General features: G+C 39.2%; 1 protein-coding gene across 3 annotated transcripts in view; it reads right to left on the bottom strand.

The window, feature by feature from the left end:
• Positions 1-20,353, bottom strand: part of LRRC40 (leucine rich repeat containing 40) — a 31,399-nt gene extending 11,046 nt beyond the window's left edge. For 2 of the 3 annotated variants that reach the window (XR_003085414.2, XM_007434718.4), the window contains exons 1-13: positions 16,936-18,776; positions 14,659-14,840; positions 13,789-13,862; positions 8,447-8,576; positions 7,475-7,598; positions 6,017-6,159; positions 4,802-4,974; positions 4,475-4,565; positions 4,337-4,382; positions 3,588-3,699; positions 2,440-2,547; positions 1,263-1,373; positions 116-193 (exon numbers count right to left, since the gene is read on the bottom strand). Coding sequence is in view for 2 of the 3 variants with exons in the window: in XM_007434718.4 (XP_007434780.1) it covers positions 116-193; positions 1,263-1,373; positions 2,440-2,547; positions 3,588-3,699; positions 4,337-4,382; positions 4,475-4,565; positions 4,802-4,974; positions 6,017-6,159; positions 7,475-7,598; positions 8,447-8,576; positions 13,789-13,862; positions 14,659-14,840; positions 16,936-17,095 (1,532 nt within the window). In the remaining variant the exon portion in view is untranslated. Of the gene's footprint in view, positions 1-115; positions 194-1,262; positions 1,374-2,439; positions 2,548-3,587; positions 3,700-4,336; positions 4,383-4,474; positions 4,566-4,801; positions 4,975-6,016; positions 6,160-7,474; positions 7,599-8,446; positions 8,577-13,788; positions 13,863-14,658; positions 14,841-16,935; positions 18,777-19,034 lie in introns of those variants that run through there. The other variant, XM_088154118.1, reaches the window with a different exon arrangement.
• Between the last annotated feature and the right edge of the window lie 48 nt (positions 20,354-20,401).

The raw sequence follows: 20,401 nt of genomic DNA, 5'->3' as shown, positions 1-20,401 counted from the left end.
TTTATAGATCAGACTATTTGGGTGACCTAAATGCACAATGCTTTCCAAAATACAAACAGCACTGCTGTATAATATTACCAAATGAAAACAAGAGTCTAACTGTAAGAGTACTTACCTGTTAAAAGCAAGATTTATTATCTGTAGTTTTACCAGTGCTTCCATTTCATCTGGCAGAGATGTCAAAATGTTATTTCTAAATTGTCAAACAGAAAAGCAACCAAATGCTTCAATTACTTTTTATTATATGCTAATATTTCAATTGAATCATGTAATATAAAACATACATAAAATGATGTTCCCCGTCAAACATAAACAAACACACCTGAGTTTGGAAGGAACACAGTTCTGCTACCTGCTGGGATCAAATAAGAGGAAAAGTTCCTGTTCTCAAAACCTGCTTGTGAACTTCCAGCTAGAAGGGTTGGGAACTACTCTACTATAGACAGCCTAATTGCATAGGGATCCTCTTTCTAGTTGTACCTACTCTACACGGCTAGGGGAATAGATTTAAATAGATGGGTCTCAAATTATGCAAGTATGGCTTAGTTTCTTCTCTTGATGTTAGGGAGATTATTGTCATCGGTATTAGTATTTTTATTTGGCATGTGCTTGAATCTAAACATAGTACAAACATTATTTTCCCCCATAACAATCCTGTGTAGGAAAGAGTGCAACTGGCCCAAAGTCAACCAGCAGGATTCCACGGCTGAAGGTACACTAGAACCAAGGTCTCCCCACTCCTGATCCAAAACCTTACACACCATAACACACTGGCTCTCATATAATGCCAATATAAGCAAATCCTACATACTTTCACATCCTGTATTTCAACCATATCTCAGATTCACAAGAATAGAGTACAAACAGCAAAGACAAACTTTGCTCAAATATGTTTTGCCCCCATATTAAGTGGGAAACTCTGAAGGGGGCTCCTATGTATAATAATCTGAAATAGAGATTTCCATGCAACCAGTGTACTTTACTTTATTAGGGATCCCAAGACCACAATTCTGTAATCTCACTGAAGTGAATGAAGTTGAACCTTTGAAATGTTCCTGCCTGATAATATTGGCAATTCTGAGAGAAAGGCTAATTTATAGGACCCTATGCATCTCACCTGAATTGTTTTTATCCTACTCTGACACTCCTGAATTGAGTTCTTGGTTAACATTTCAATAATTTTTGGATTTTGGGAGGAAAAAAACCTCGAGTAGTTATAATTCAAGCATACCTTAGAAAGAAACTTTTCAGGAATTGCTTACCTGAGATCCAAATGTATCAGTCTGTGAAGCATACAGAGCTCCAGAGAAACAGAAGAGAGCTTATTGAAACTAAAATTGATATCGCTCACAGATTCTTTTAGTTCCACAATTCTAGAGAAATTGTAAAAATAAATAAATAACTAAGCAAGCAAGCAATTTAATTGATCTTGTTAGGATATGCAATATTTGGAACGGTTTTAAAAAATACTGATACTGTATTTTAACTTTTATAGTTTTGTAATTGGCCTATAGTGGATTTCACAGTAGAAATGTAATGCCGTCCAAAGTAAAACAAACATACTACTTGAGAAAAGGACATGGGGAATTGCTGATAGACACTAGAAACAAACAAACAAAAATCTGGAAGCCTACATTTCACCACATGGCGAGGTGGCAAGATATAGAGACTGGCCACTTATCTTGTAACATTAATGGCAGTGGAGTGTGGTGGGGGTGCAGAGTGCAGCACAGGGCAGTGGGGGTGGCAGGGGCGACGGAGCGCAGGGCGGCAGGGATGGCAGAACGTGGGGTGGTGGGGATGCAGGGTGGAGCACTGGTTGGTTGGGGCAGCAGAGTGCAGAGTGGTCAAAAGGGTAGAAATAGAGGGGAGATAGACTGGTGGGGAGAGTTGAAGTGGAGATGAATGGTGGGGGTGCAGAGTGGAGCACAGGGCGGTGGGGGCAACAGAGCATAGGGTGTCAGGAATGGCAGAGTGTGGGGTGATGGGGTGCAGGGTGGAGCACAGGGTGGTGGTGGCAGGAGCGGCGGTGCAGGGTGGCAGGAGCGGTGGAGTGCAGGGCAATGGGGGTTCAGGGTGGAGCACAGGGCGTCAGGGGCAGCAGAGTGTAGGGCAGCAAGGCAGTGGAGTGCAGGGCAGCCAAAAGGGCAGAGATGGGAGGGACACGGGTGGGTGGGGAGAGCTGAAGCAGAGGTGAGCACAGCGAGGCAGGAGAAGTGTGAGGTCCTCACCTAATGATGGCGTGGTTCTCGCCTAATGACCACAACCAGGACTACCATAACTAAGTGCTGTGGTCATGTGATATTTCACCTAATGACCACAACGCTTAGTGATGGAAATTCAGGTCCCAATTGGAGTTGTTAAGCAAGGACTACCTGTACATCTTCTTTCATACATTTGTAAGAAACAGCAATATTAAATACTACAAAAAGTTAGTACCTTACTGGAATTTCAGTCAGATTATTCTTGCTGAAGTTTACGTTACTGACTGGATTGTCTCCAACTGCATTCAGAACTTCATCCGGTATTACAGAGACCTGTTTCTCACTAAATAGCATTTTAAACAGTTATCTTATTTGAAAGGATAAAGATAATTAATCTTATTTGTTCTAGACATTCCTTCTTTGGAAAGTTATAAAAAACACATTAAAAGTTCAACACCTGCTCCATCAATGGGAAAACTCTTAGATTTTTTATCCTTATAAATATTTTCAGTGTGGGCTTATTTCTGCTGTGATTTCTTCATAACCCCATACACAAATGATATAAATCTCCACAATATCTCACTTTCTAATTCAACTTTCCTCAGTAACAGACCCTACCCACAACTGGTCTGTTAAAACAAGGTTTCACCATACTGAACTACAAACCAGATTAAGACAGGATAGCTATGTCACAAAGCAATACTGCAGATGTAAAGTGAAGCCATTCATCTAGTCTTTGCAATGATGTCTACTTGGCAGACTACTGGGCTCAGCAAACAATGATTTAAATAGAAAATACAATTCAGGTCACAAAGATGAGTTGCTATGTTTCTTTCCTTCAGCTATAAATAAGAAATCTTCTGATGTAAATGACCTGTGAAAGGCCATTGACTGGTCTCACGCAACACATTAAGCCACAAGTTTTGAAACATGTTTTTTTTTACTAAGCCATAATGACTGATTTCATAGGTTATGCTCTATAAACCACAATGGTTGGATTCATAGATAGCACTAAATAAATTCAAACAACATTATAGTTTATCAAGATTTGGGTACTCACCCACCTTAAATCTGAATATTTTCATGAATTCATTTATTTTGATTGAGTTTTTATACTGCTAACTAACATTTTCTTAAGGTGGTATATAGTAAAAAAAACTTAACACACAATTAATAAAATATTAAACTAACAATTAAAATTAAAATAATTAACAAAGCTTGTGTATGTACTTGTACTAAGCCCATACTTATATGGAAAATCTGTTTTAAAGCTTTTTAAAATTTTCAGGAAAGAGGTCAATTCCTTCAGTTTTTGGTGAAAGGCATTCCAGAGGCAAGCAGCTACAGGAAAATCTGGAACTTATAAAACTGAAATATTCCTACCTATAATCTAATGTCTTCAGCGCAGTAATAGCATGCATATTAATTTTGGATTGACTTGGCAAAGTCATTGCTGTCATGGGAAATTCTCCATTTGGGTTAATTATTTCATCATCTACAAAAAATATATAGAGATTCATGTAACATCTGACAAATATTAGAGATTGTTTTAAATTTTACCAACAGACTTAGTCTGTATCTTAACAGAGAAGATTAAAAATATTCAACTTGAAATATATGCTACATTTGCAATACATGCTATATATGTGCATTCAAAAATCAAACTTGTTCAGTTTAATGAATTTGAAGACTCCTAACATTGAATGGTTGTTGTAGAGACAGAACCAAATGTACAGTAAATATATCTGTTCCCACTTTTAAGACTGTCCATCACCAAAAGTAATTGTTTCACACCAGGAATGATCCCCCCCTCCCCAATTTAGGCTCTGCTCTAAATGTAGCATCCCTAGAAAATATTTGGAGTTGTTCTTTGAAAAATCTTCAAAACTGGTAAAACTTACTAGTAAAAGGATATTTCAGTAATAAGTGGTCAGTAAGTAACATTCACAACATTTTACTCCATTGTCCAGGAAAGCAGCATGCTTACTTGGCACTCACATTTTCCAAAAAAATACACATTCCCATTAAAATTATTAAAACATTTCCGAACAAATGAGAATATTTTATTTATCCAAGAGGTATTTCAAAGTCTCACTTAACTATAACTTTCTACTTTCAAGTAAATTGTTTACCTTGTATTTTGCTTCTAAGGTATTTCAGGATTTCTTGTGTTCCTTTCTAAAATGAAAGAATTAAAGCATAACTAATTTATATTGTGGTTCTAAAGGAGCAGAAATAAGTAATATGGTATGTACGTTATGTATACTTACTTGTAGAACATCCCTTCGGAATGCTCTTAAGGGATTTCCTTCCAGTGCTAAGAACTTCAGCTGAGAAAGGTTACCTAGCTTACAAGGAAGACTGACAACATAAAGGTGTTTTTTTTAAATATTACATCCATCAAACCAAGTAACTGCAACATAATTATTTCCACTATTCATTATTTTGAACCTCATTATTAGAAAAGATTCTCATTTCTGCAGTTTCATAAACAATGAATAACACACTTTCCAAAGGCAAAAATATAGTTTTGGTCTTAGTTAACATATAATATTTCTCCCTCCACAGCGAGTAAAAATATTAAATATGCTTCCTACTTGCTAATATCATTGTTGGATAAGTCTAGTCGCTCTAACCCCTGTAGCAGAGTAATTTCATCAGGCAATGATTTCAACTTATTATCCCTTAATTCCAATACACACAGGGAATTCAGATATTTCAATTGTTCAGCTCTTAATACTTCAATCTGATTTTCACCAACATGCAATTCCTAGAAAAATAAAAAAGAAATCACATTATTTAATCTTAATAGATTTAAGAACAGTCTAAAAAGCAGAATATACCAATAAAAATCTACCCACATCCTAAAAATATGTTGCACAAAGTTACAACTTGTAAGTATATTCCTCATTTCCTAAAAATATGCTATCAGAAAACAATATATACATTATACATAGACAACTTCTAATCCTGTTATCAAACTAAAATTAAATTAAAATGCAATTTCAATATATAACTATATTAACAATCAAGCTTAACTCAGTTTCACTGAGCTATATATATAGTCACTAAAATATGAGCAAGCTAACTATAAAAACCTTTAAAAACTGGAAGGGACACAGAAATGCCCCTTTAATTAATACAACTTAGGGGGGGAAATTCTGGTTATCTCCAAGACTGCCTGCTTCAGTGTGAATCTGCTCATTGTTGAGAACCAGGAAACGCCTGCTGGGGATCCCATCTCCAAAAGATTTCCATCTACAGGGCCCTGCATTATTCTTTTATTTCTTCTCTTTTTCTTTTTTAATTAATGAGTAAGTATATGTGGTACACACCCTACAAAAAGTAAGTGTAATTCTTGAACAAATGATTACCAATAGCTTATTCCATACTTTTAAGTTGAATTGTCAAGTTCATTGTAAAGGAGGAGGATATTGCCAACTCAGTCATAATTAATTTCTTTTTCACCGACCCAATAAATTCAGATTTATCCTCCAATCTTTCTAGAGCTTAAGCAAACATGATATAGCTTTAACTGCAATCTTAAACTGTGGGTTTTTAAATCACTGAATATGCTTTAATATTACTACTGTCTGCTATAGATGTCTATGAAAAGGGAAAGTGGGGGCAAATGAAAAAATGCTTGTCCCAACATTGCATATAAGTATGTAAGAGCTGGAACTTCTGCAGTGACATCATGACACAGATTTTGTCATTTTGATAAAACCTCTGAATTCAATTGACAACTCAATTAGCAAAAGCAATTAGTTATCTGCTAATGGGCCCAAGCATTGAAAGAAAACAAATCCTGCCTTTAAATATGTACGTGACGGAAAATCTGGCAGGTAACATAATTTATTTCTCCTTAGATAAAGTTGTTCTAATGAAACCATATTGGCCAATTCAGGAGGTATAGCTTCCAGGAAGTTCTTAGTGCAATCAAGTTGTCTTAAACCTAGAGGAATAGAGCAAATGGAGAAAGAAGTGTACCATCAGTATCAAAATCATCATGATGGCTTATTAAAGATCACAACCATACAGGTATTCAACATGCTACCTCTAGAAAGCATGTAAATGTTTAATTTAAGATAGATCAGTAAGAAGTGATTCTCGAGTACATCCATGAAATGTTATCAACTTGGCTTCTTTGGTGACTGGAAAATGCAAGGTTATAGAAATGTTGTTGGGATTCAGTCTGATCTATATTACTGTCTATGAAAATTATTAAGAATATTTCACTTTCATATACAGGTAGTCCTCGCTTACTGACTACGGTTCAGCAACCGAAGTTACGACAGCGCAGAAAAAGATTATGACCGGTCCTTGAACTTGCAGCTCTTGCAGCTGTTGTGGCATCCCCGTGGTCACATTATCACAATTTGGACACTTGGCAACTAGCATGCATTTACAACGGTTGCAGTGTCCCACGGTCAAGTGATCGCCATCCGCAACCTTCACAGCCAGCTTCTGACAAGCAAAGTTAATGGGGAAGCTAGCAGGAGGTTGCAAGTCGCGGTCACATGACATTGTGCTTAATGACCGTGGGTGATTTGCTTCATGACTGCAGCCAGAACTATGCCATGTCACGTGATGTTTCACTTTACGACTGGGTCGCTTAGTGACAGAGTTGTCAATCCCAATTGTTGTAAGTAAGGACCACCTGTCAGCAGAAAGTATTTCCATTTACAGTTATGCCATCATCATATATTGTTATAAATGATTCCTTACACTGAGAAGTAGGGCTTTCATAATCTGCAATGAAATGTTGTGTAAGCAGAACAGACCATTTTTTAAAATTCAAGCCTTTATTTCTAGCTATTCTGAAGCTATTCTTAAAATCTCATTGCAAACTATCCCAGCGTGGTTTACAAAAGTGCTATTTCAGAATAAAAACAGAATAAAGGCAATCCATTAAAACAATAGATGTGAGAGAGAAATTGGCAAAACATACTGCTTCTGTTTCTCCATTTAAACTAGTAAGAAAATGTGCTGCACAGAGTTTATGATAAACAATTTCTACACCTGGAGCCTGCATGCATGCAGAGTCCTACTAATAACTGGATACAAATACACTTTGCTTGCCTGCCTACACAACAGATTTAGTTTAGTAGTTTATTCAAAATTAGCATGCCATCTTTCCACTTACATGAAAACAAAGTTCTTTAAAAGAAAAGACTGATGGCAATGTTTCAGAAAACCTCTCTTAGAAGCAGGAAAATAAGACAACAAAAATAAAGCAATAATGAAATTATAACTCAATAGGTCCTTACTTTTCATTGCACTCATTTCTGCTGGCAGATTCCTTAACTGATTAGAAGCTAAATTGAGACACACCAAGTTTGTAAGAAAAGCAAAACTTGTAGGGATACTAGAGATATGGTTATTAGAGATATCCTAAAGAAGAAAGAAAACCATATTTACTTTTTCTGAACAATAGTTATGAAAGAAAATGTAAGCTATAATTTACAACCAATTTAAGAAACTTGAACCCGGGCTAGCTGAAAACAAATCGGATAGGACAATTCTACCTTCCATTTTGAGTTCTGATATCAAGGCCTTTGACACATCCTATCAGACTCATGTAGCCAGAAAGAAGCAAACTCGGTTCCGTTCATTCCAGTTCCAGCATGAGAGATCATTTTTACCCTTCACTGTGTTGGAGAGCATGGTTGGAGAATGTGTATGCAAAGCCTCCTCTGAACTACTAGACACCATATCTAGCTGGAACTCAATGCTGGAGAGGCATATCATATGGAAATTGTCACCGGAGAGGGGTTTGATGTTGGATCTCCTCCATTAGGGCCAGATTCCTTCTTTGTCCTCAAGACAAAGAGGGAAATTGATGTATTCATTCTGCATCACCCAAATTCCCCAATAACATTGTGTGGCTATTTCTTCTATTCCTAATGACCAGAGCCAATGGATAATAACAACGACAACAACAATATCAACAACAGTAACAACTTTTCTGCCATCCAGGATGGGGATTTTTGACCCTTTCTTCTGCAATTTCCACTGCCTCCTCTTGCATTGTTACAGGGGGTATCTCATCTTCTTATGGAAATTTGGGAAACAGAAATGAAACTGACCACCCTTCCTTCAGCAAACTTTACTTGTGGGTTGCCTGCTTCAAAACCAAAAAATATAAAATAATGTACTTGCTGTATCAGTAGCAAATTAATTAAAACAGTAGTAGCTAATACTAAAAGAGAAAACCATAAAGCCATAAAGCTTCTCCTTACCAACTCTTCCAAACTGACAAGCTGTCCAAATTCATCAGGCAAGTGATATAATTCATTGTGTTGCAGAAGCAGACTCCTCAAGTGTTTTAGCTGAGTAAGTTCTTCTGGGATATCTTTCAGTTTATTATGACTATTGATGAAATAGGAATTGTGAAGGGCTGCATTAATATAAGATTGTTCAAAACATACTCCGTCTGCTGTCAAGTTTAATAAATAACTGTGATCATAGAACAGTTTTTGCTTGTTTGAACTACCTCAAATAATCTGCCAATAGTTTAATGATTATTCTGTAGCAGATAAGAACTGAATTAAGTATCATGTGATCTAGAACTATTTGGTGGCTTACAATTCAGAGAAATAATTAACAAAATAATATAAATATAAAATAAATATAATAAATAATTAAGAGATGATAATAATTTTCACATCTATTATTTATTTTTATTTTAAAAAATACAAATTCTCAATTAAAATAAAATGGCAAAGGCTGTAAGTACCTATATAATTTCTTAAAAATGAAAAATATTCAAGATTTTAAAAACTCAACAACTTAAGAGCATAGAGTGCTTCCCAAATATTGCTGTTATTACACACTTCACTTCTTAAGTAAAAAGAGTACACTTTGATTTGTTTTCCCTAACCCCTACCAGCTGCCACAGACTTGTTTGAGCTTCCAGATGAAAACTATGCCACTCAAAATTTGAATCATATTTTTTAGGGTTCGGCAGTTTTTCAGATTTATCTCCAAAAAGTGCTCAAGAGCACTGGATCACAAATGTAGCACATGTCTGCAACATTTTAAAGAAAAGGCATATTTTCCTAGATTGCACTATATGTATTTTACCCAATTTTTCTGTATGTCAGATGGCAGGTAGCAGTCAACACAGACTATCCTCTCAATTTACTTATATGGCCCTAGAGTGCTTATTCCAAGTTTCCATGATTTGCTATGGCCAGAACCCAGCCAATTCAGAACATTCTGTTAGAACATTACAAGGAAGATTGTTTTCTTCTGATGTTGAAATGCACTTTCATTTTGTACACATCTCTACAGTTCGGTATACCTTCCAAAGCTGGTACATATTGGGACCTATTTCACCCTCTAAACTCACCCTTTGGTAGAGTTGTATCTCAATATAAAAACTAGAGGAGGGATAGGATTTCTTCTGACAACTTAAACACTAGTGGAACAGCTAACAGGAGCAGTATCTAGTCAAAGGAAGTTGTAATGAGTCGTGGAACGGCTGGCATAAGTCAACGAAAGCACTGGATTCTACAGGAGATTCTGCACGTGACAGCAGTTACTAGCATGCACAATACTGCTGAGCAGTTTGATAGTTCAGCAACAACTAAAGGACCACAGAGTTGTAACCTCTGCACTAAGGGAGTAAAATCACTAGATGCAGCCAGAGCTTTTTTAAAAAGGTATCTAGATGCACAATTCCAGGTCATCCAAGCATGTTCCACTGTATTTATGCCAACAGGCTTTTTATAAGCAAATCATAGTCTGCATCCCTACGGTAAAGCTAATAGTAATGCCTTGAGACTGGCAAATTGAAAATAATATATATCTGCCAAGTGAGGACAGGGAAACTTTTGATTTAACGTTTAACCACATTTAACATTTTTCAGGAAGGCAAAGATTGGCACTAGAAAATGACACAAAGCAGACAAGAAGGTATCATGCCCAAGGTTGGAGCCAAGATTTTTATTTCTTTTTTCCTAGAGTTGAGGGGTTCGGGGGATGGTATTCTTTGAAACTAAATTAACCCTATTTTACTTGTCTGAGACTGCAAAAAAAAAGGAGGGTTGAGAGTCAAAGATATCTCTGGAGACTAAGGTTATTTATTTCTGCACTAAGGAATAGAGATTAAGTATTACATCTTCAATAAAATAGGTACAGAGCACAGATAAAAACAGTACTTAGCTCTGCAGATTAATATAACCCTGTCACTTATGAAACATTTATAACTCATCAATATAATGCAAGATCATATGTTATTGTTGAGTTAAAACATTTTTTAAAATAATATTTACAGATAGACAGAAATCTGTGTACATTTATTTGAGGGCTTATTCCAGGCTAGAAAGCAGGAGAACATGAGTTCTAGTCCCGCCTTGGGCACAAAGCCAGCTGGGTGACCTTGAGCCAGTCACTCTCTCTCAGTCCTAGGAAGAAGGCAATGGCAAACCACTTCCAAAAATCCTGCAGGGACTCATCCAGGCACTCGTCAGGAGCCCTGACTTGAAGGTACAATCAATCAATCAATGAATCCATCCCCTGAATTCAATGAGATCTATTAACAAATACATTTTTTGTGTGTGTATTTATTGGATTTATATGGCTGCCCATCTCACACACATGACAGGGTGGCTTACAAAATTAAAAATAATGAAAAATATATAAAAATATAAAACCCATAGCAGCCAGAAAGAAGATCACAAAGCCACACTCCAACATTCAACACAGCCAGGCAACGGACTCCATCCCACACTTGCAGGCCTGGGCTCAGGCACAGAGCCATGTCTTCAGGGCCTTACGGAAGGCCAACAGGGATGGGACCAATCAGATCTCTGGAGGGATGGCATTCCAGAGGGCAGGTGTCGTGACAGAAAAGGCTCTCCTCCTGGGCCCCGTCAGTCGACACTCCTTAGCATGCTGGAACAGATGGTAGTGTGAGGAAAATATTTCTCTGGGTGCATCTTTGGGTGAAAGAAGCAAGTTTTTAGAGGCCTCAGATGAATGGGATCACCTTAATAAAACTGAAACATGAATGTGCAGCACCCTTGAAGCTGGTATGAATTAGACTGATTATAAACCCCTTATCATAAACATCCCCATAGCAAGAGAGGATGTCTTCTTCCTGGCAGCTGGCACCTTGAGCAATTTGTTTCTTCCCCTCTGACACTATTGCGTTCCTTATAGATAGCAGTTGTTCCATCCTTGTAGATAGCAGCCAAGAACAGGGACAGAAAGTAACTTGAGAAGTATTTTTCATTTAGGTATGCCTGCATCATCATATGAATATGTATACGTATGTGTTCTTTTCCCTTCCCCTTTCTTGTAGAACTGTAAAAATATCAGGGCATCCATTTTCCCTACAGGGGAGTGTCTCCCACTAACCTTTGGTGGGGTCCCCCTCCAGTATGTACTGCCTAATAAACACTGCAGTAAAGCCTTGATTATTTTGCCTTTGTGTCCTGCATTTTGATTCCACAGAAACTGGTGTCAGCAATGGGATCCACAGTCTTCGAGCTGCGACTGGAGACAACAGCAGGGCGCCCTACGGGGCGAGTGTTGTGGTGAGCCTGATCCCATGTCCCTTTCCCGCTGCCATATAAGGGCACCGTTTAGGTGTGTGTGTAAGGCAACAGTCTGTGTCTAAAAGTCTATTTTGGCTAGGGAGGTTTGTTGGATGCCTGGCCATGCCAAATTCTCAGCCACCCCTGGCCTTCCTGCGAGCTTAATTGCAATGACCGGGAGTGTCTAGAAAGCAAGGGGGAATTTGGTCTTGGCAGAGTAATTGTGTTCCTTTTGTGTCAAGCAGAGGCTGACCCTGAGAATCTGCTAAAACTCCCTCTTCTTGTTTCCCTTTGAATGAAGTTGCCTTAAGCTGCTAATAGGCAGGGAGGGAAGTGTTAACGGTGTCCAGGTAGACTGTGAGAGGTGTTTGAGTGCATTTGTGACAGAAAAGGAGTGAAAGTGCCAGGGATCACATAAAAGCTGATCCTCCGGGTGGAAAGCAGCCCTTGGACACAATCCAAGGACAAAAATAATCAACGCAGGAGAAGAGAGGCCAGCAAAAGAGGAACCTCCAGATCCCAGTCATGGGCAGAGATCAAATATCAGATAAGTAATATCTGAAAGGGCAAGAGCATCTCTGAGAGGAAAGGAGAAAATGTGTAATTTGCAAACAAAGCATGCTTTGAAGGAAGCTCCACAGGGAGCTCCTGTTAGGTTTATGCAACAGAAGTTTGGCTTAAAAGTAATTAAGAATATGGAATAATGGTACAAAGGGTTATAGCTGTATTCAGTGGCTGCTCTGGGGAAGCTGGGAGTGAACCAGACTAGATAGAGTTAACAAAAATATTTTGAGTCTCCCGCCCAAAGAGAAAGAGAGACAGCTGAAGTAGTTTGTTATCTAATAGCAATAAACTAGAGGCAGAAAGCAAAGCCAGTAGCTGGGAACATAATTATCAAAAGCTGCAGTCAGAAATAAAAAGTGGACAAACAGGAAAGAGTTAACTTTCCCACTTCTGACACCAGTTTCTATGGAATCAAAATGCAGGACACAAAGGCAAAATAATCAAGACTTCACTGCAGTGTTTATTAGGCAGTACGTACTGGAGGGGGACCCCACCAAAGGTTAGTGGGAGACACTCCCCTGTAGGGAAAATGGATGCCCTGGTATTTTTACAGTTCTACAAGAAAGGGGAAGGGAAAAGAACACATACGTATACATATTCATATGATGATGCAGGCATACCTAAATGAAAAATACTTCTCAAGTTACTTTCTGTCCCTGTTCTTGGCTGCTATCTACAAGGATGGAACAACTGCTATCTATAAGGAAAGCAATAGTGTCAGAGGGGAAGAAACAAATTGCTCAAGGTGCCAGCTGCCAGGAAGAAGACATCCTCTCTTGCTATGGGGATGTTTGTGATAAGGGGTTTATAATCAGCCTAGTTTATACCAGCTTCAAGGGTGCTGCACATTCATGTTTCAATTTTATTAAGGCGATCCATTTATCTGAGGCCTCTAAAAACTTGCTTCTTTCACCCAAAGATTCACCCAAAGATATATTTTCCTCATTTTCCTCACAGTAGAAACAACTGGGAAGAGGTACACACAGGATCTGGTCACATCAGGTAATCATGTGTGGCCAGCCATGACCAGCTCTTGAAAAAGCTAAGGTTAGTACAGGGATAGGAGATCAACAGGAAATTCCAGGGCTGTGACTACATTGGGAAGATAAAGAAGATATTTCTTTCTTTTTCCAAGAAAACAACATGTTCTTGTAATTACCAGAAGTTGTGGTTGATGAGGGAGATTTAGCTGTGAGCTTAAAGATTTGCTTTATGCAGAACCAGACATATGACCTATTTGACCTGATAAAGCAGATTTTTCTATACAAAAGAAAAGTCACTTCTCTTCCCAAATACACCTTTAAAATTTACTCTTATAAAATATCCTCTCTCTGTCTCTCTCTCTCTCTCTATATATATATAAAAAAATAGAAACACTATGGCTTTCAAAGACTTTTTAACATAGATATTAAGATCTGTATTTCAAAAGGTTCTATTTCATAAATATTCTTGTTTCATTTATAGAATATATTTACCTCACATTAAGTTTCTGAAGATTTTCTAGTGATCCTATAGCAGAAGGGAGAGACGTAAGTTGATTATCATGCACCTAAAAGTAATAAGAAATTGTCAGAACACCTATTTTCCTAAAATACAGTACATTAAATGTTCAATTCTGCCAAAACATAGACTTTGAAAATTACAATAATGCTAGCCATTGTAATCTATTTTAAACTAGAAAGTTTGTGCTTCTTATTTTTGCCATTTCATCATGATGGCAAATGATGGGGGGGGGAAGAGTGAAGAGCAAGGAAGAAAAGCCACCTTCGCACTGAGAACAGTTTTCATATGGATGGATTGTACAACTACAACAATGAACTTCTTGCTTACTTATATATGGATGGTTTGGGATACATTCAGGTTTCTAAAGAACTAGCAATGGAAATATGAGGCAAAGTCTTTTCCAAGAATTCACCAACTTGTATTTAATAGAGTTTTAAAGTATAGGAGCATTTTTATTTCAAATATCAGAGGTTTCTTAATGTTCAGAACGATGAAGAAAACAGCCATCTGTTTACACAAGGACAGCATTCATTTTATCTTCACAACCTATTGTGAATGGGATCAGTGACTGAGTTAAGATTAGGTAACAAATTGGACAAGGATCTGAACTGGAACTCAAGAAAAGCTCTCTATCCTTTATTCTATAGGGGCTTACCAGTATGTGTATGTGTGTAAGGGAGGAAGGAACAGAGAAATCAAGAGAGAGATCTCTATATGCCCCTCAAGATTTGGATCATTCAACAAAACTTTTACAGTTTATAGACCAGATGATTTCCCCCAAAAGTTTCAATGCAAGATTCGTAACATAAAGGCAACAGTCATTCATCAGTTATTTTACTCACATCCAGCACAGTGAGGGCAGGTAAGAGTCTGACATCATCAGAAAGACACTGCAGTTTGTTGGAAGATAAGATCAGTTTGTTGAGATCAGTTTGCTCCCACCACCGTTCAGCAGCACTGAAAGAGAGATTTTGGTGGGCCTCTTCTGGAGTATCCAAATTTATCCGCCATACATGTAGAGGTACTACATACAAAAATATGATATGTTCATATAAACAAATCATTCAATAACCATAATTCACACTCCACTATTGGTATTATTCTTCTGAAAGCTAATACTGATTTTGGAATAAATTAGCAGATTTTGGATATATCCCAAAATCAGTGATAAAGCTTTTAAAAAAATAGATGTATTTTTTAAAAGAATTACACATTTTCTTAAATTTTAAAAGATGTAGTATCCCACTTTATTCAGAAGTCCACGAACTACAAAAGAATTAAGTACATTTGATTCCTGGAGACTGCAGAAAAGTACACTGGCATATTTTATGCTCTCCAACAGCTAAGCTCTAATTTGCCTTACTAACAAGGCTAGTGAATGATCCTGTCCTTATAGCTTTACTGCAGGACAATCTAAAGGCAGCAATTTGTGATTCCACTATTTTTGCCTCCCACCTAGCATCACAATCAGCAGGAAAAACAAACACTAACTGAAAAGTGTGGTGGGGCAGGCTTGAGAGAATGTGGGTGGTTGCCTGGGTTGGAGGCGTTAGCTACCTTTCAACTTGTCTTAATTACAGTTTATTCCTCAATGGCAACTTGTCACTAAGGCTATTTCTGAACATGGGTCTTCTGGAAGAACAATAGAACCACATCAAAATGTAGCCCAGTTCACAAGTCAATGTGGCACAGGAAATGTGCAGTGTACTAGACCTCAGATGGCACATCTAAAGGAGTCCCTCCTGCTTCCTTCAAGACCGGTCTTCCACCAGCCTATCAAGCAAGATATTTTTGTACAGAGATTTATTGGTCATGCTTACATTGGGCTTAAAAGAAAAAAAAAACTGTCAGCACTCTTGCGAATTTCATCTCAGATCCCAAATATCCCTATCACTTGCTGCAAGGGAAAGGCAGTGCTGGCAACAAGAGGCTGTGGCTGGCAACATTTGGAAGTATCCCATGTAGTGTGCAAAATGGTACTAGAGTAGGAGAAATGGTGCCACACTCCCAAAGTAATAAAACCAGAAAAAAGCATAGCTGCACAAACCCCACTGCCAGCAAAAAGAGTAGAAAATGTGTTCATTTGAAATAGAGCCAGCATGCAAGACACAGCTGGCAGAAAAACTGTACCTTTTCCTGTTTAAATTGAACTTCCACACAGCACTAGTCCAGTTTTCTAAACACAGGTCTACCACTCTTTTAAAAGGCCACTAAGCATGTTAAAAACAGATAACAGCTTTCCAGAAAAAAAAAAATACTAGATCCATGTCTACATAATGCTTGATCAGTGCTATGCAAAGCACCAACAGATCAGACATTATGCAGGCAGATGTCTGTAGAAGCTAAGTGCCCATATTCTCCTTCAGCCCAGACCACAGAGGACAGTGCCCTTTGACTAAAGGGCATGGGGAATGCTCACAGCAACCAAAACTGAACCAACGGGAGCTGGGCCAATCTCAGCCATGACTGCATCAGCATCAATGAGACATAGGCACTATGTCTCATAGGGCAAGGCTTGTGCTGAGAGAAGAGGAAAAATGAATGTGAGTTGCCTCTGTGGCAGACTGGGGATGAGATGCTGAATCATGAGGACAGGCCCTCTAAAAGTGGTTTGTAAGGCATCATTGTTCTGTGGTTAAGAGGACACAACGATGATCCCAATAAATCATGAATGCAGTCAAGCTTTATACTGCTCCAACACCTGGCTCAAAAATTGCAGGAAGAGCTTTAATTCATGTTGTTGATTAATACTGGTTTTTGGTTTTTGCTCCAGGAACTAGAAACTCACACTGTACCAAAACCCATAGGACCACAGCAAGTCAAGGAAAAAAAATAATAAATGCAATACATGCAAACGGTTATTCCCGCAGGTGGAAAAATTCCGGCTGCAGAAGAGAGGACGTGAAACATATACAACCGTGCAGCTCCGTGCGTGCAAAATGATCTTTCCTCCCGACCGAAGTCCGCGGGCCTCTTCGCCTTTCCGAAAGGTTGGGGCACTGAATCCCCGCCCTTCCGGCTCGGGAACGAAACACAGGCCGTCCCTGTCTAGGTAGATATATGCTAAATCTACCTTCTCTCTTTTTTGGGTGGGGGACCCAGGCTCTGGCCCTGCTCACCTTCGGTCAACTCCCGGCCGGACAGGTTTAACTGGCCGCTCTTCCTAGCCGCCCGGATCAAGCCCTGGGGTATGGCGGCCGCGTTGGCCTCGCCCTGCCCTGCGCCCCGCCTGAAGCCCGCGAGGGAATGCCCTGCGCCCCTTCTCCGCGCGCCAGACATCGCGGACGCCTCCGCTCTCCTCCTGCCTGAACTCCAGGGGCGCGGCGAGAAACCCGGCTACATCTGAGCCCACCTTTGCTAGCAAAGGAGGCGGATCAGGCAGCTACCACTGCCGCCGTCTGTGGGAGGAGGCGTGAGACGGGCTAGGAGGCGGTCTTGCAGCCGGGTAAAACTAAGCGGCAAACAGTTTCAGCCGGCCATATTTGCTTCTGATGTTGGAAAACACGGGGGCTCCCAATGAGCGTGACTCTCAAGGAAACGTGGCCTCTTTCCCATTTGAGAAATGAAACGATGCGGCCACTTTTCCCCTTTTCAGAAGGCGTGTCTGCTCAGATTGACGTTTGTGCTTCTCCTGTGAGGTAGGGTTAACCAGGACCAAGCCTTATGACAGACCCAGATGCCAACTCTGTCCAAAGAGTAAATCTAATTTTATTCCAAGACATAATATCACCCACAAGTTGTGAAACATACACTTGATTATCTTGCAATATAATTGATTCCTTCACCTCTGAGGAATGTCCCACAATTCTGTAAACGCTAGACAATCTACAAACAAAAAAGTAAATCTACCCAAATCAGACATCTAAAATGACAATACTGTATCCAAGAATCAGTGGGAGAAACTTCCACAGGATTACTGACCTCGAGATGGCTCTCCTTGAGAAATTACAATTTACAAACAATTTCTTCTTCAAACAACTAAACTAGAATTGATTAGGAGAATTAGCACCATTTTTCAGATTAAAATGAATGTTTCTTATCACACTACATATGTTAACATCATTGCAAGAATGTGGCTGGACTCACACCATTGCTAAAGCACAGCCCCAGATTAATAAACCATATCACACAGCATTTTGTCCAAATAACCTCTATTAAGTTTGGTCTGCAAGCAAGATGATTTTATTTATTTATTTAATTTATATAGCAGCCCATCTCACACAAAGTGACTCTGGGCAGCATACAACAATTAAAAAGAATAAAAAGATAAAAACAAAAAACTATAAAAGCACAGAAAGCAGGAGGGGATACAATTAATAAGGGAGCCATCGCAAAATCTCCCCGGTCCCCTGGGAGCCCCAGGCCGGATCATACAGCCAGGCCTTGAGGGACTTGCAGAATGTTAAGAGGGATGGAGCTAATCTTGCTTCTATGGGGAGAAGATTCTACAAGGTGGGCACCACGGCAGAGAAGGCCCGCCTCCTGGGACCTGCCAGATGTAATTCTCTGGCAGACGGGACCCGCACCATGCCTTCTCAAGATGATGACTAGGTTCCAACAATAAAACAAAGTACAAACTACTCAGTTGTATTGTTGCACTTTAGCTAAGTGGCAGAACCTAGCTAACGATGGCTGATGTGGGGAGAGACTAAGCAGGGTCAGACCCTGTTGTTGTAAATTGATGGGAAACTATCATGAAATCCCAGGACTATAGTAGATTGGGAAATAAATAAATCTAAAAAAAACAATTCAGAAGGCAATGGCAAACCACTATCATGTTGATGTCAAGAAAACTATGTGGATATGTCCACATGATCACCAAGACTCAAGCTCAGTTCAAGGAAGTCTTTACTCATGTTGAGCAAACCTAGCCAGTCTGTATCACATCTAATTACAGCTTTATTAATTGTTATTAACCACTGGTAACTCATCTCTTTTTTACTATTTCCCTTTTTCTTCCACTCACCTCTATGTGTATATATAATGCTTCTCCCTTTGTTCTAAACTTCAGACATCTAATGAAAGGACCATAATTCACAAAACTTAAGACATTATAGGTGTGCTGGTCTTAAGATGCCACAAGCCCTTCTGATTTTGCAGCAACGTATCAGCATTACTTTTTGTCCAGAAATCAAGAAAGCAGCATTTCTAGTGAATGACAAAGTTAACATTTAACTATTCTTAGTAAGTGCAATTTTATACAGATTCAGCTAGTTACCATCAGCCATTAGCATGTTGATTTTTTTTTTTACTTTGTGTGTGTTCTTCAAGTCATTGTTGACTCCTTGGCAAGATTTTGGAAGTGGTTTGCCATTGTCTCCTTCCTAGGGCTGAGAAAGAATGACTGACCCAAGGTCACCCAGCTGGTTTCATGCCTAAGGCAGGACTAGAACCCAGTCTCCAGCCTGATGCCTTATCCACTACACCAAACTGGCTCTAGCACCAGCAATTAGATGCAGCAAAAAGTGAGGTACTGTCTTCTACTATCAATCCATTTGCAAAATGCCAGGGTTTTTTTTTCTGAATTCAGAAAAAAAAAGTTTGCAATCTGGCAAACTTCAGAACATACATATATGGCATATTCGTTCCTGCTTTAATGACTATAGTATAGTGCTTTAAACAATGTACTGTTAAAGAGTGTTTTTGCAAACACTCTTTTACTCGGGAGGGAAGAGGTGTAATTCTTCAATCTTGCCCAGGAAGCCAAAGAGTCCACGTCTGTTCCGAGCTGGCACTCAGGGAGACATTTGTGACCTGAATCGCATCAGTGCCACTGCTTGAAGCCATCACGCTGCCTCCTTCTCCGGCACTACCCTCTCGAGTTCTTGCAAAATAAATATATATAAACCCTCCGTAAACATTCTCTTTTCAGCCAAGATCTACAATGTAACAACGTTATGTGAAAATACTGCAACAGAAAATTAACCTGGAGTCTTTGGAAAAGCATTGCAAAGCAGTTTGCATAAGATTTACAAAAGCCCCAAGAAATATCATTGTCAACAGGGAACGACCTAATGAATAAAGCATAGTGCGAAATATAATTTCCACAGTATTTAGAAACTGCACATTTAATTAGTCTCATGGCCAGAAGACTCCTTTCTGCTTCGAAAGGGATGGTTATTTGCACTTCCTGGACTTTGGCTCTGAGCGTCTCCTGCGCTGGTGATCCAGCTTGTCATACATACAGGAGGCTAAAACACCCAAGATGTTGAGCCGGCTGCAAGCTCTGTTTTATTACAACGTGGAGAAGCTAATAAGACCACACGATTTATTCATACGACCTATCCATCACCTCAGTTCAAATAGACTTTAGGAAGTTGACAGGCTAGTAGTGTTCAGTGTTAGAAATCCCCCCTACCGAATAAAGCTAGACAAATCCATTTATTCGCGCCCACGGCCACGAGCTCCTACGAAAACAAGTCCTTTAGACCCACCGGCACGTTGCGCACATGCGCAGCAAGGAGTCTCAAGCAAGTGGGCATGCGCAGAAAACAAGTTATGCGTGTCTCGTTTCGCCAGGCGACCCGGTTTGAGCAGGCGCAGGCTGAGAGGTTCTTACGTCTATCGTGGAGAGCCGCTGAGGAT

Source organism: Python bivittatus, unplaced genomic scaffold, assembly GCF_059951505.1.
Source record: "Python bivittatus isolate LINGU-HERP-01145 unplaced genomic scaffold, Pbiv_v1 ctg000700_np1212, whole genome shotgun sequence".
In the NCBI taxonomy this organism is placed as follows: Eukaryota; Metazoa; Chordata; class Lepidosauria; order Squamata; family Pythonidae; genus Python; species Python bivittatus.
The sequence above is the reverse complement of the archived record's forward strand: the minus strand, read 5'-3'. Positions and strand labels throughout refer to the sequence as shown.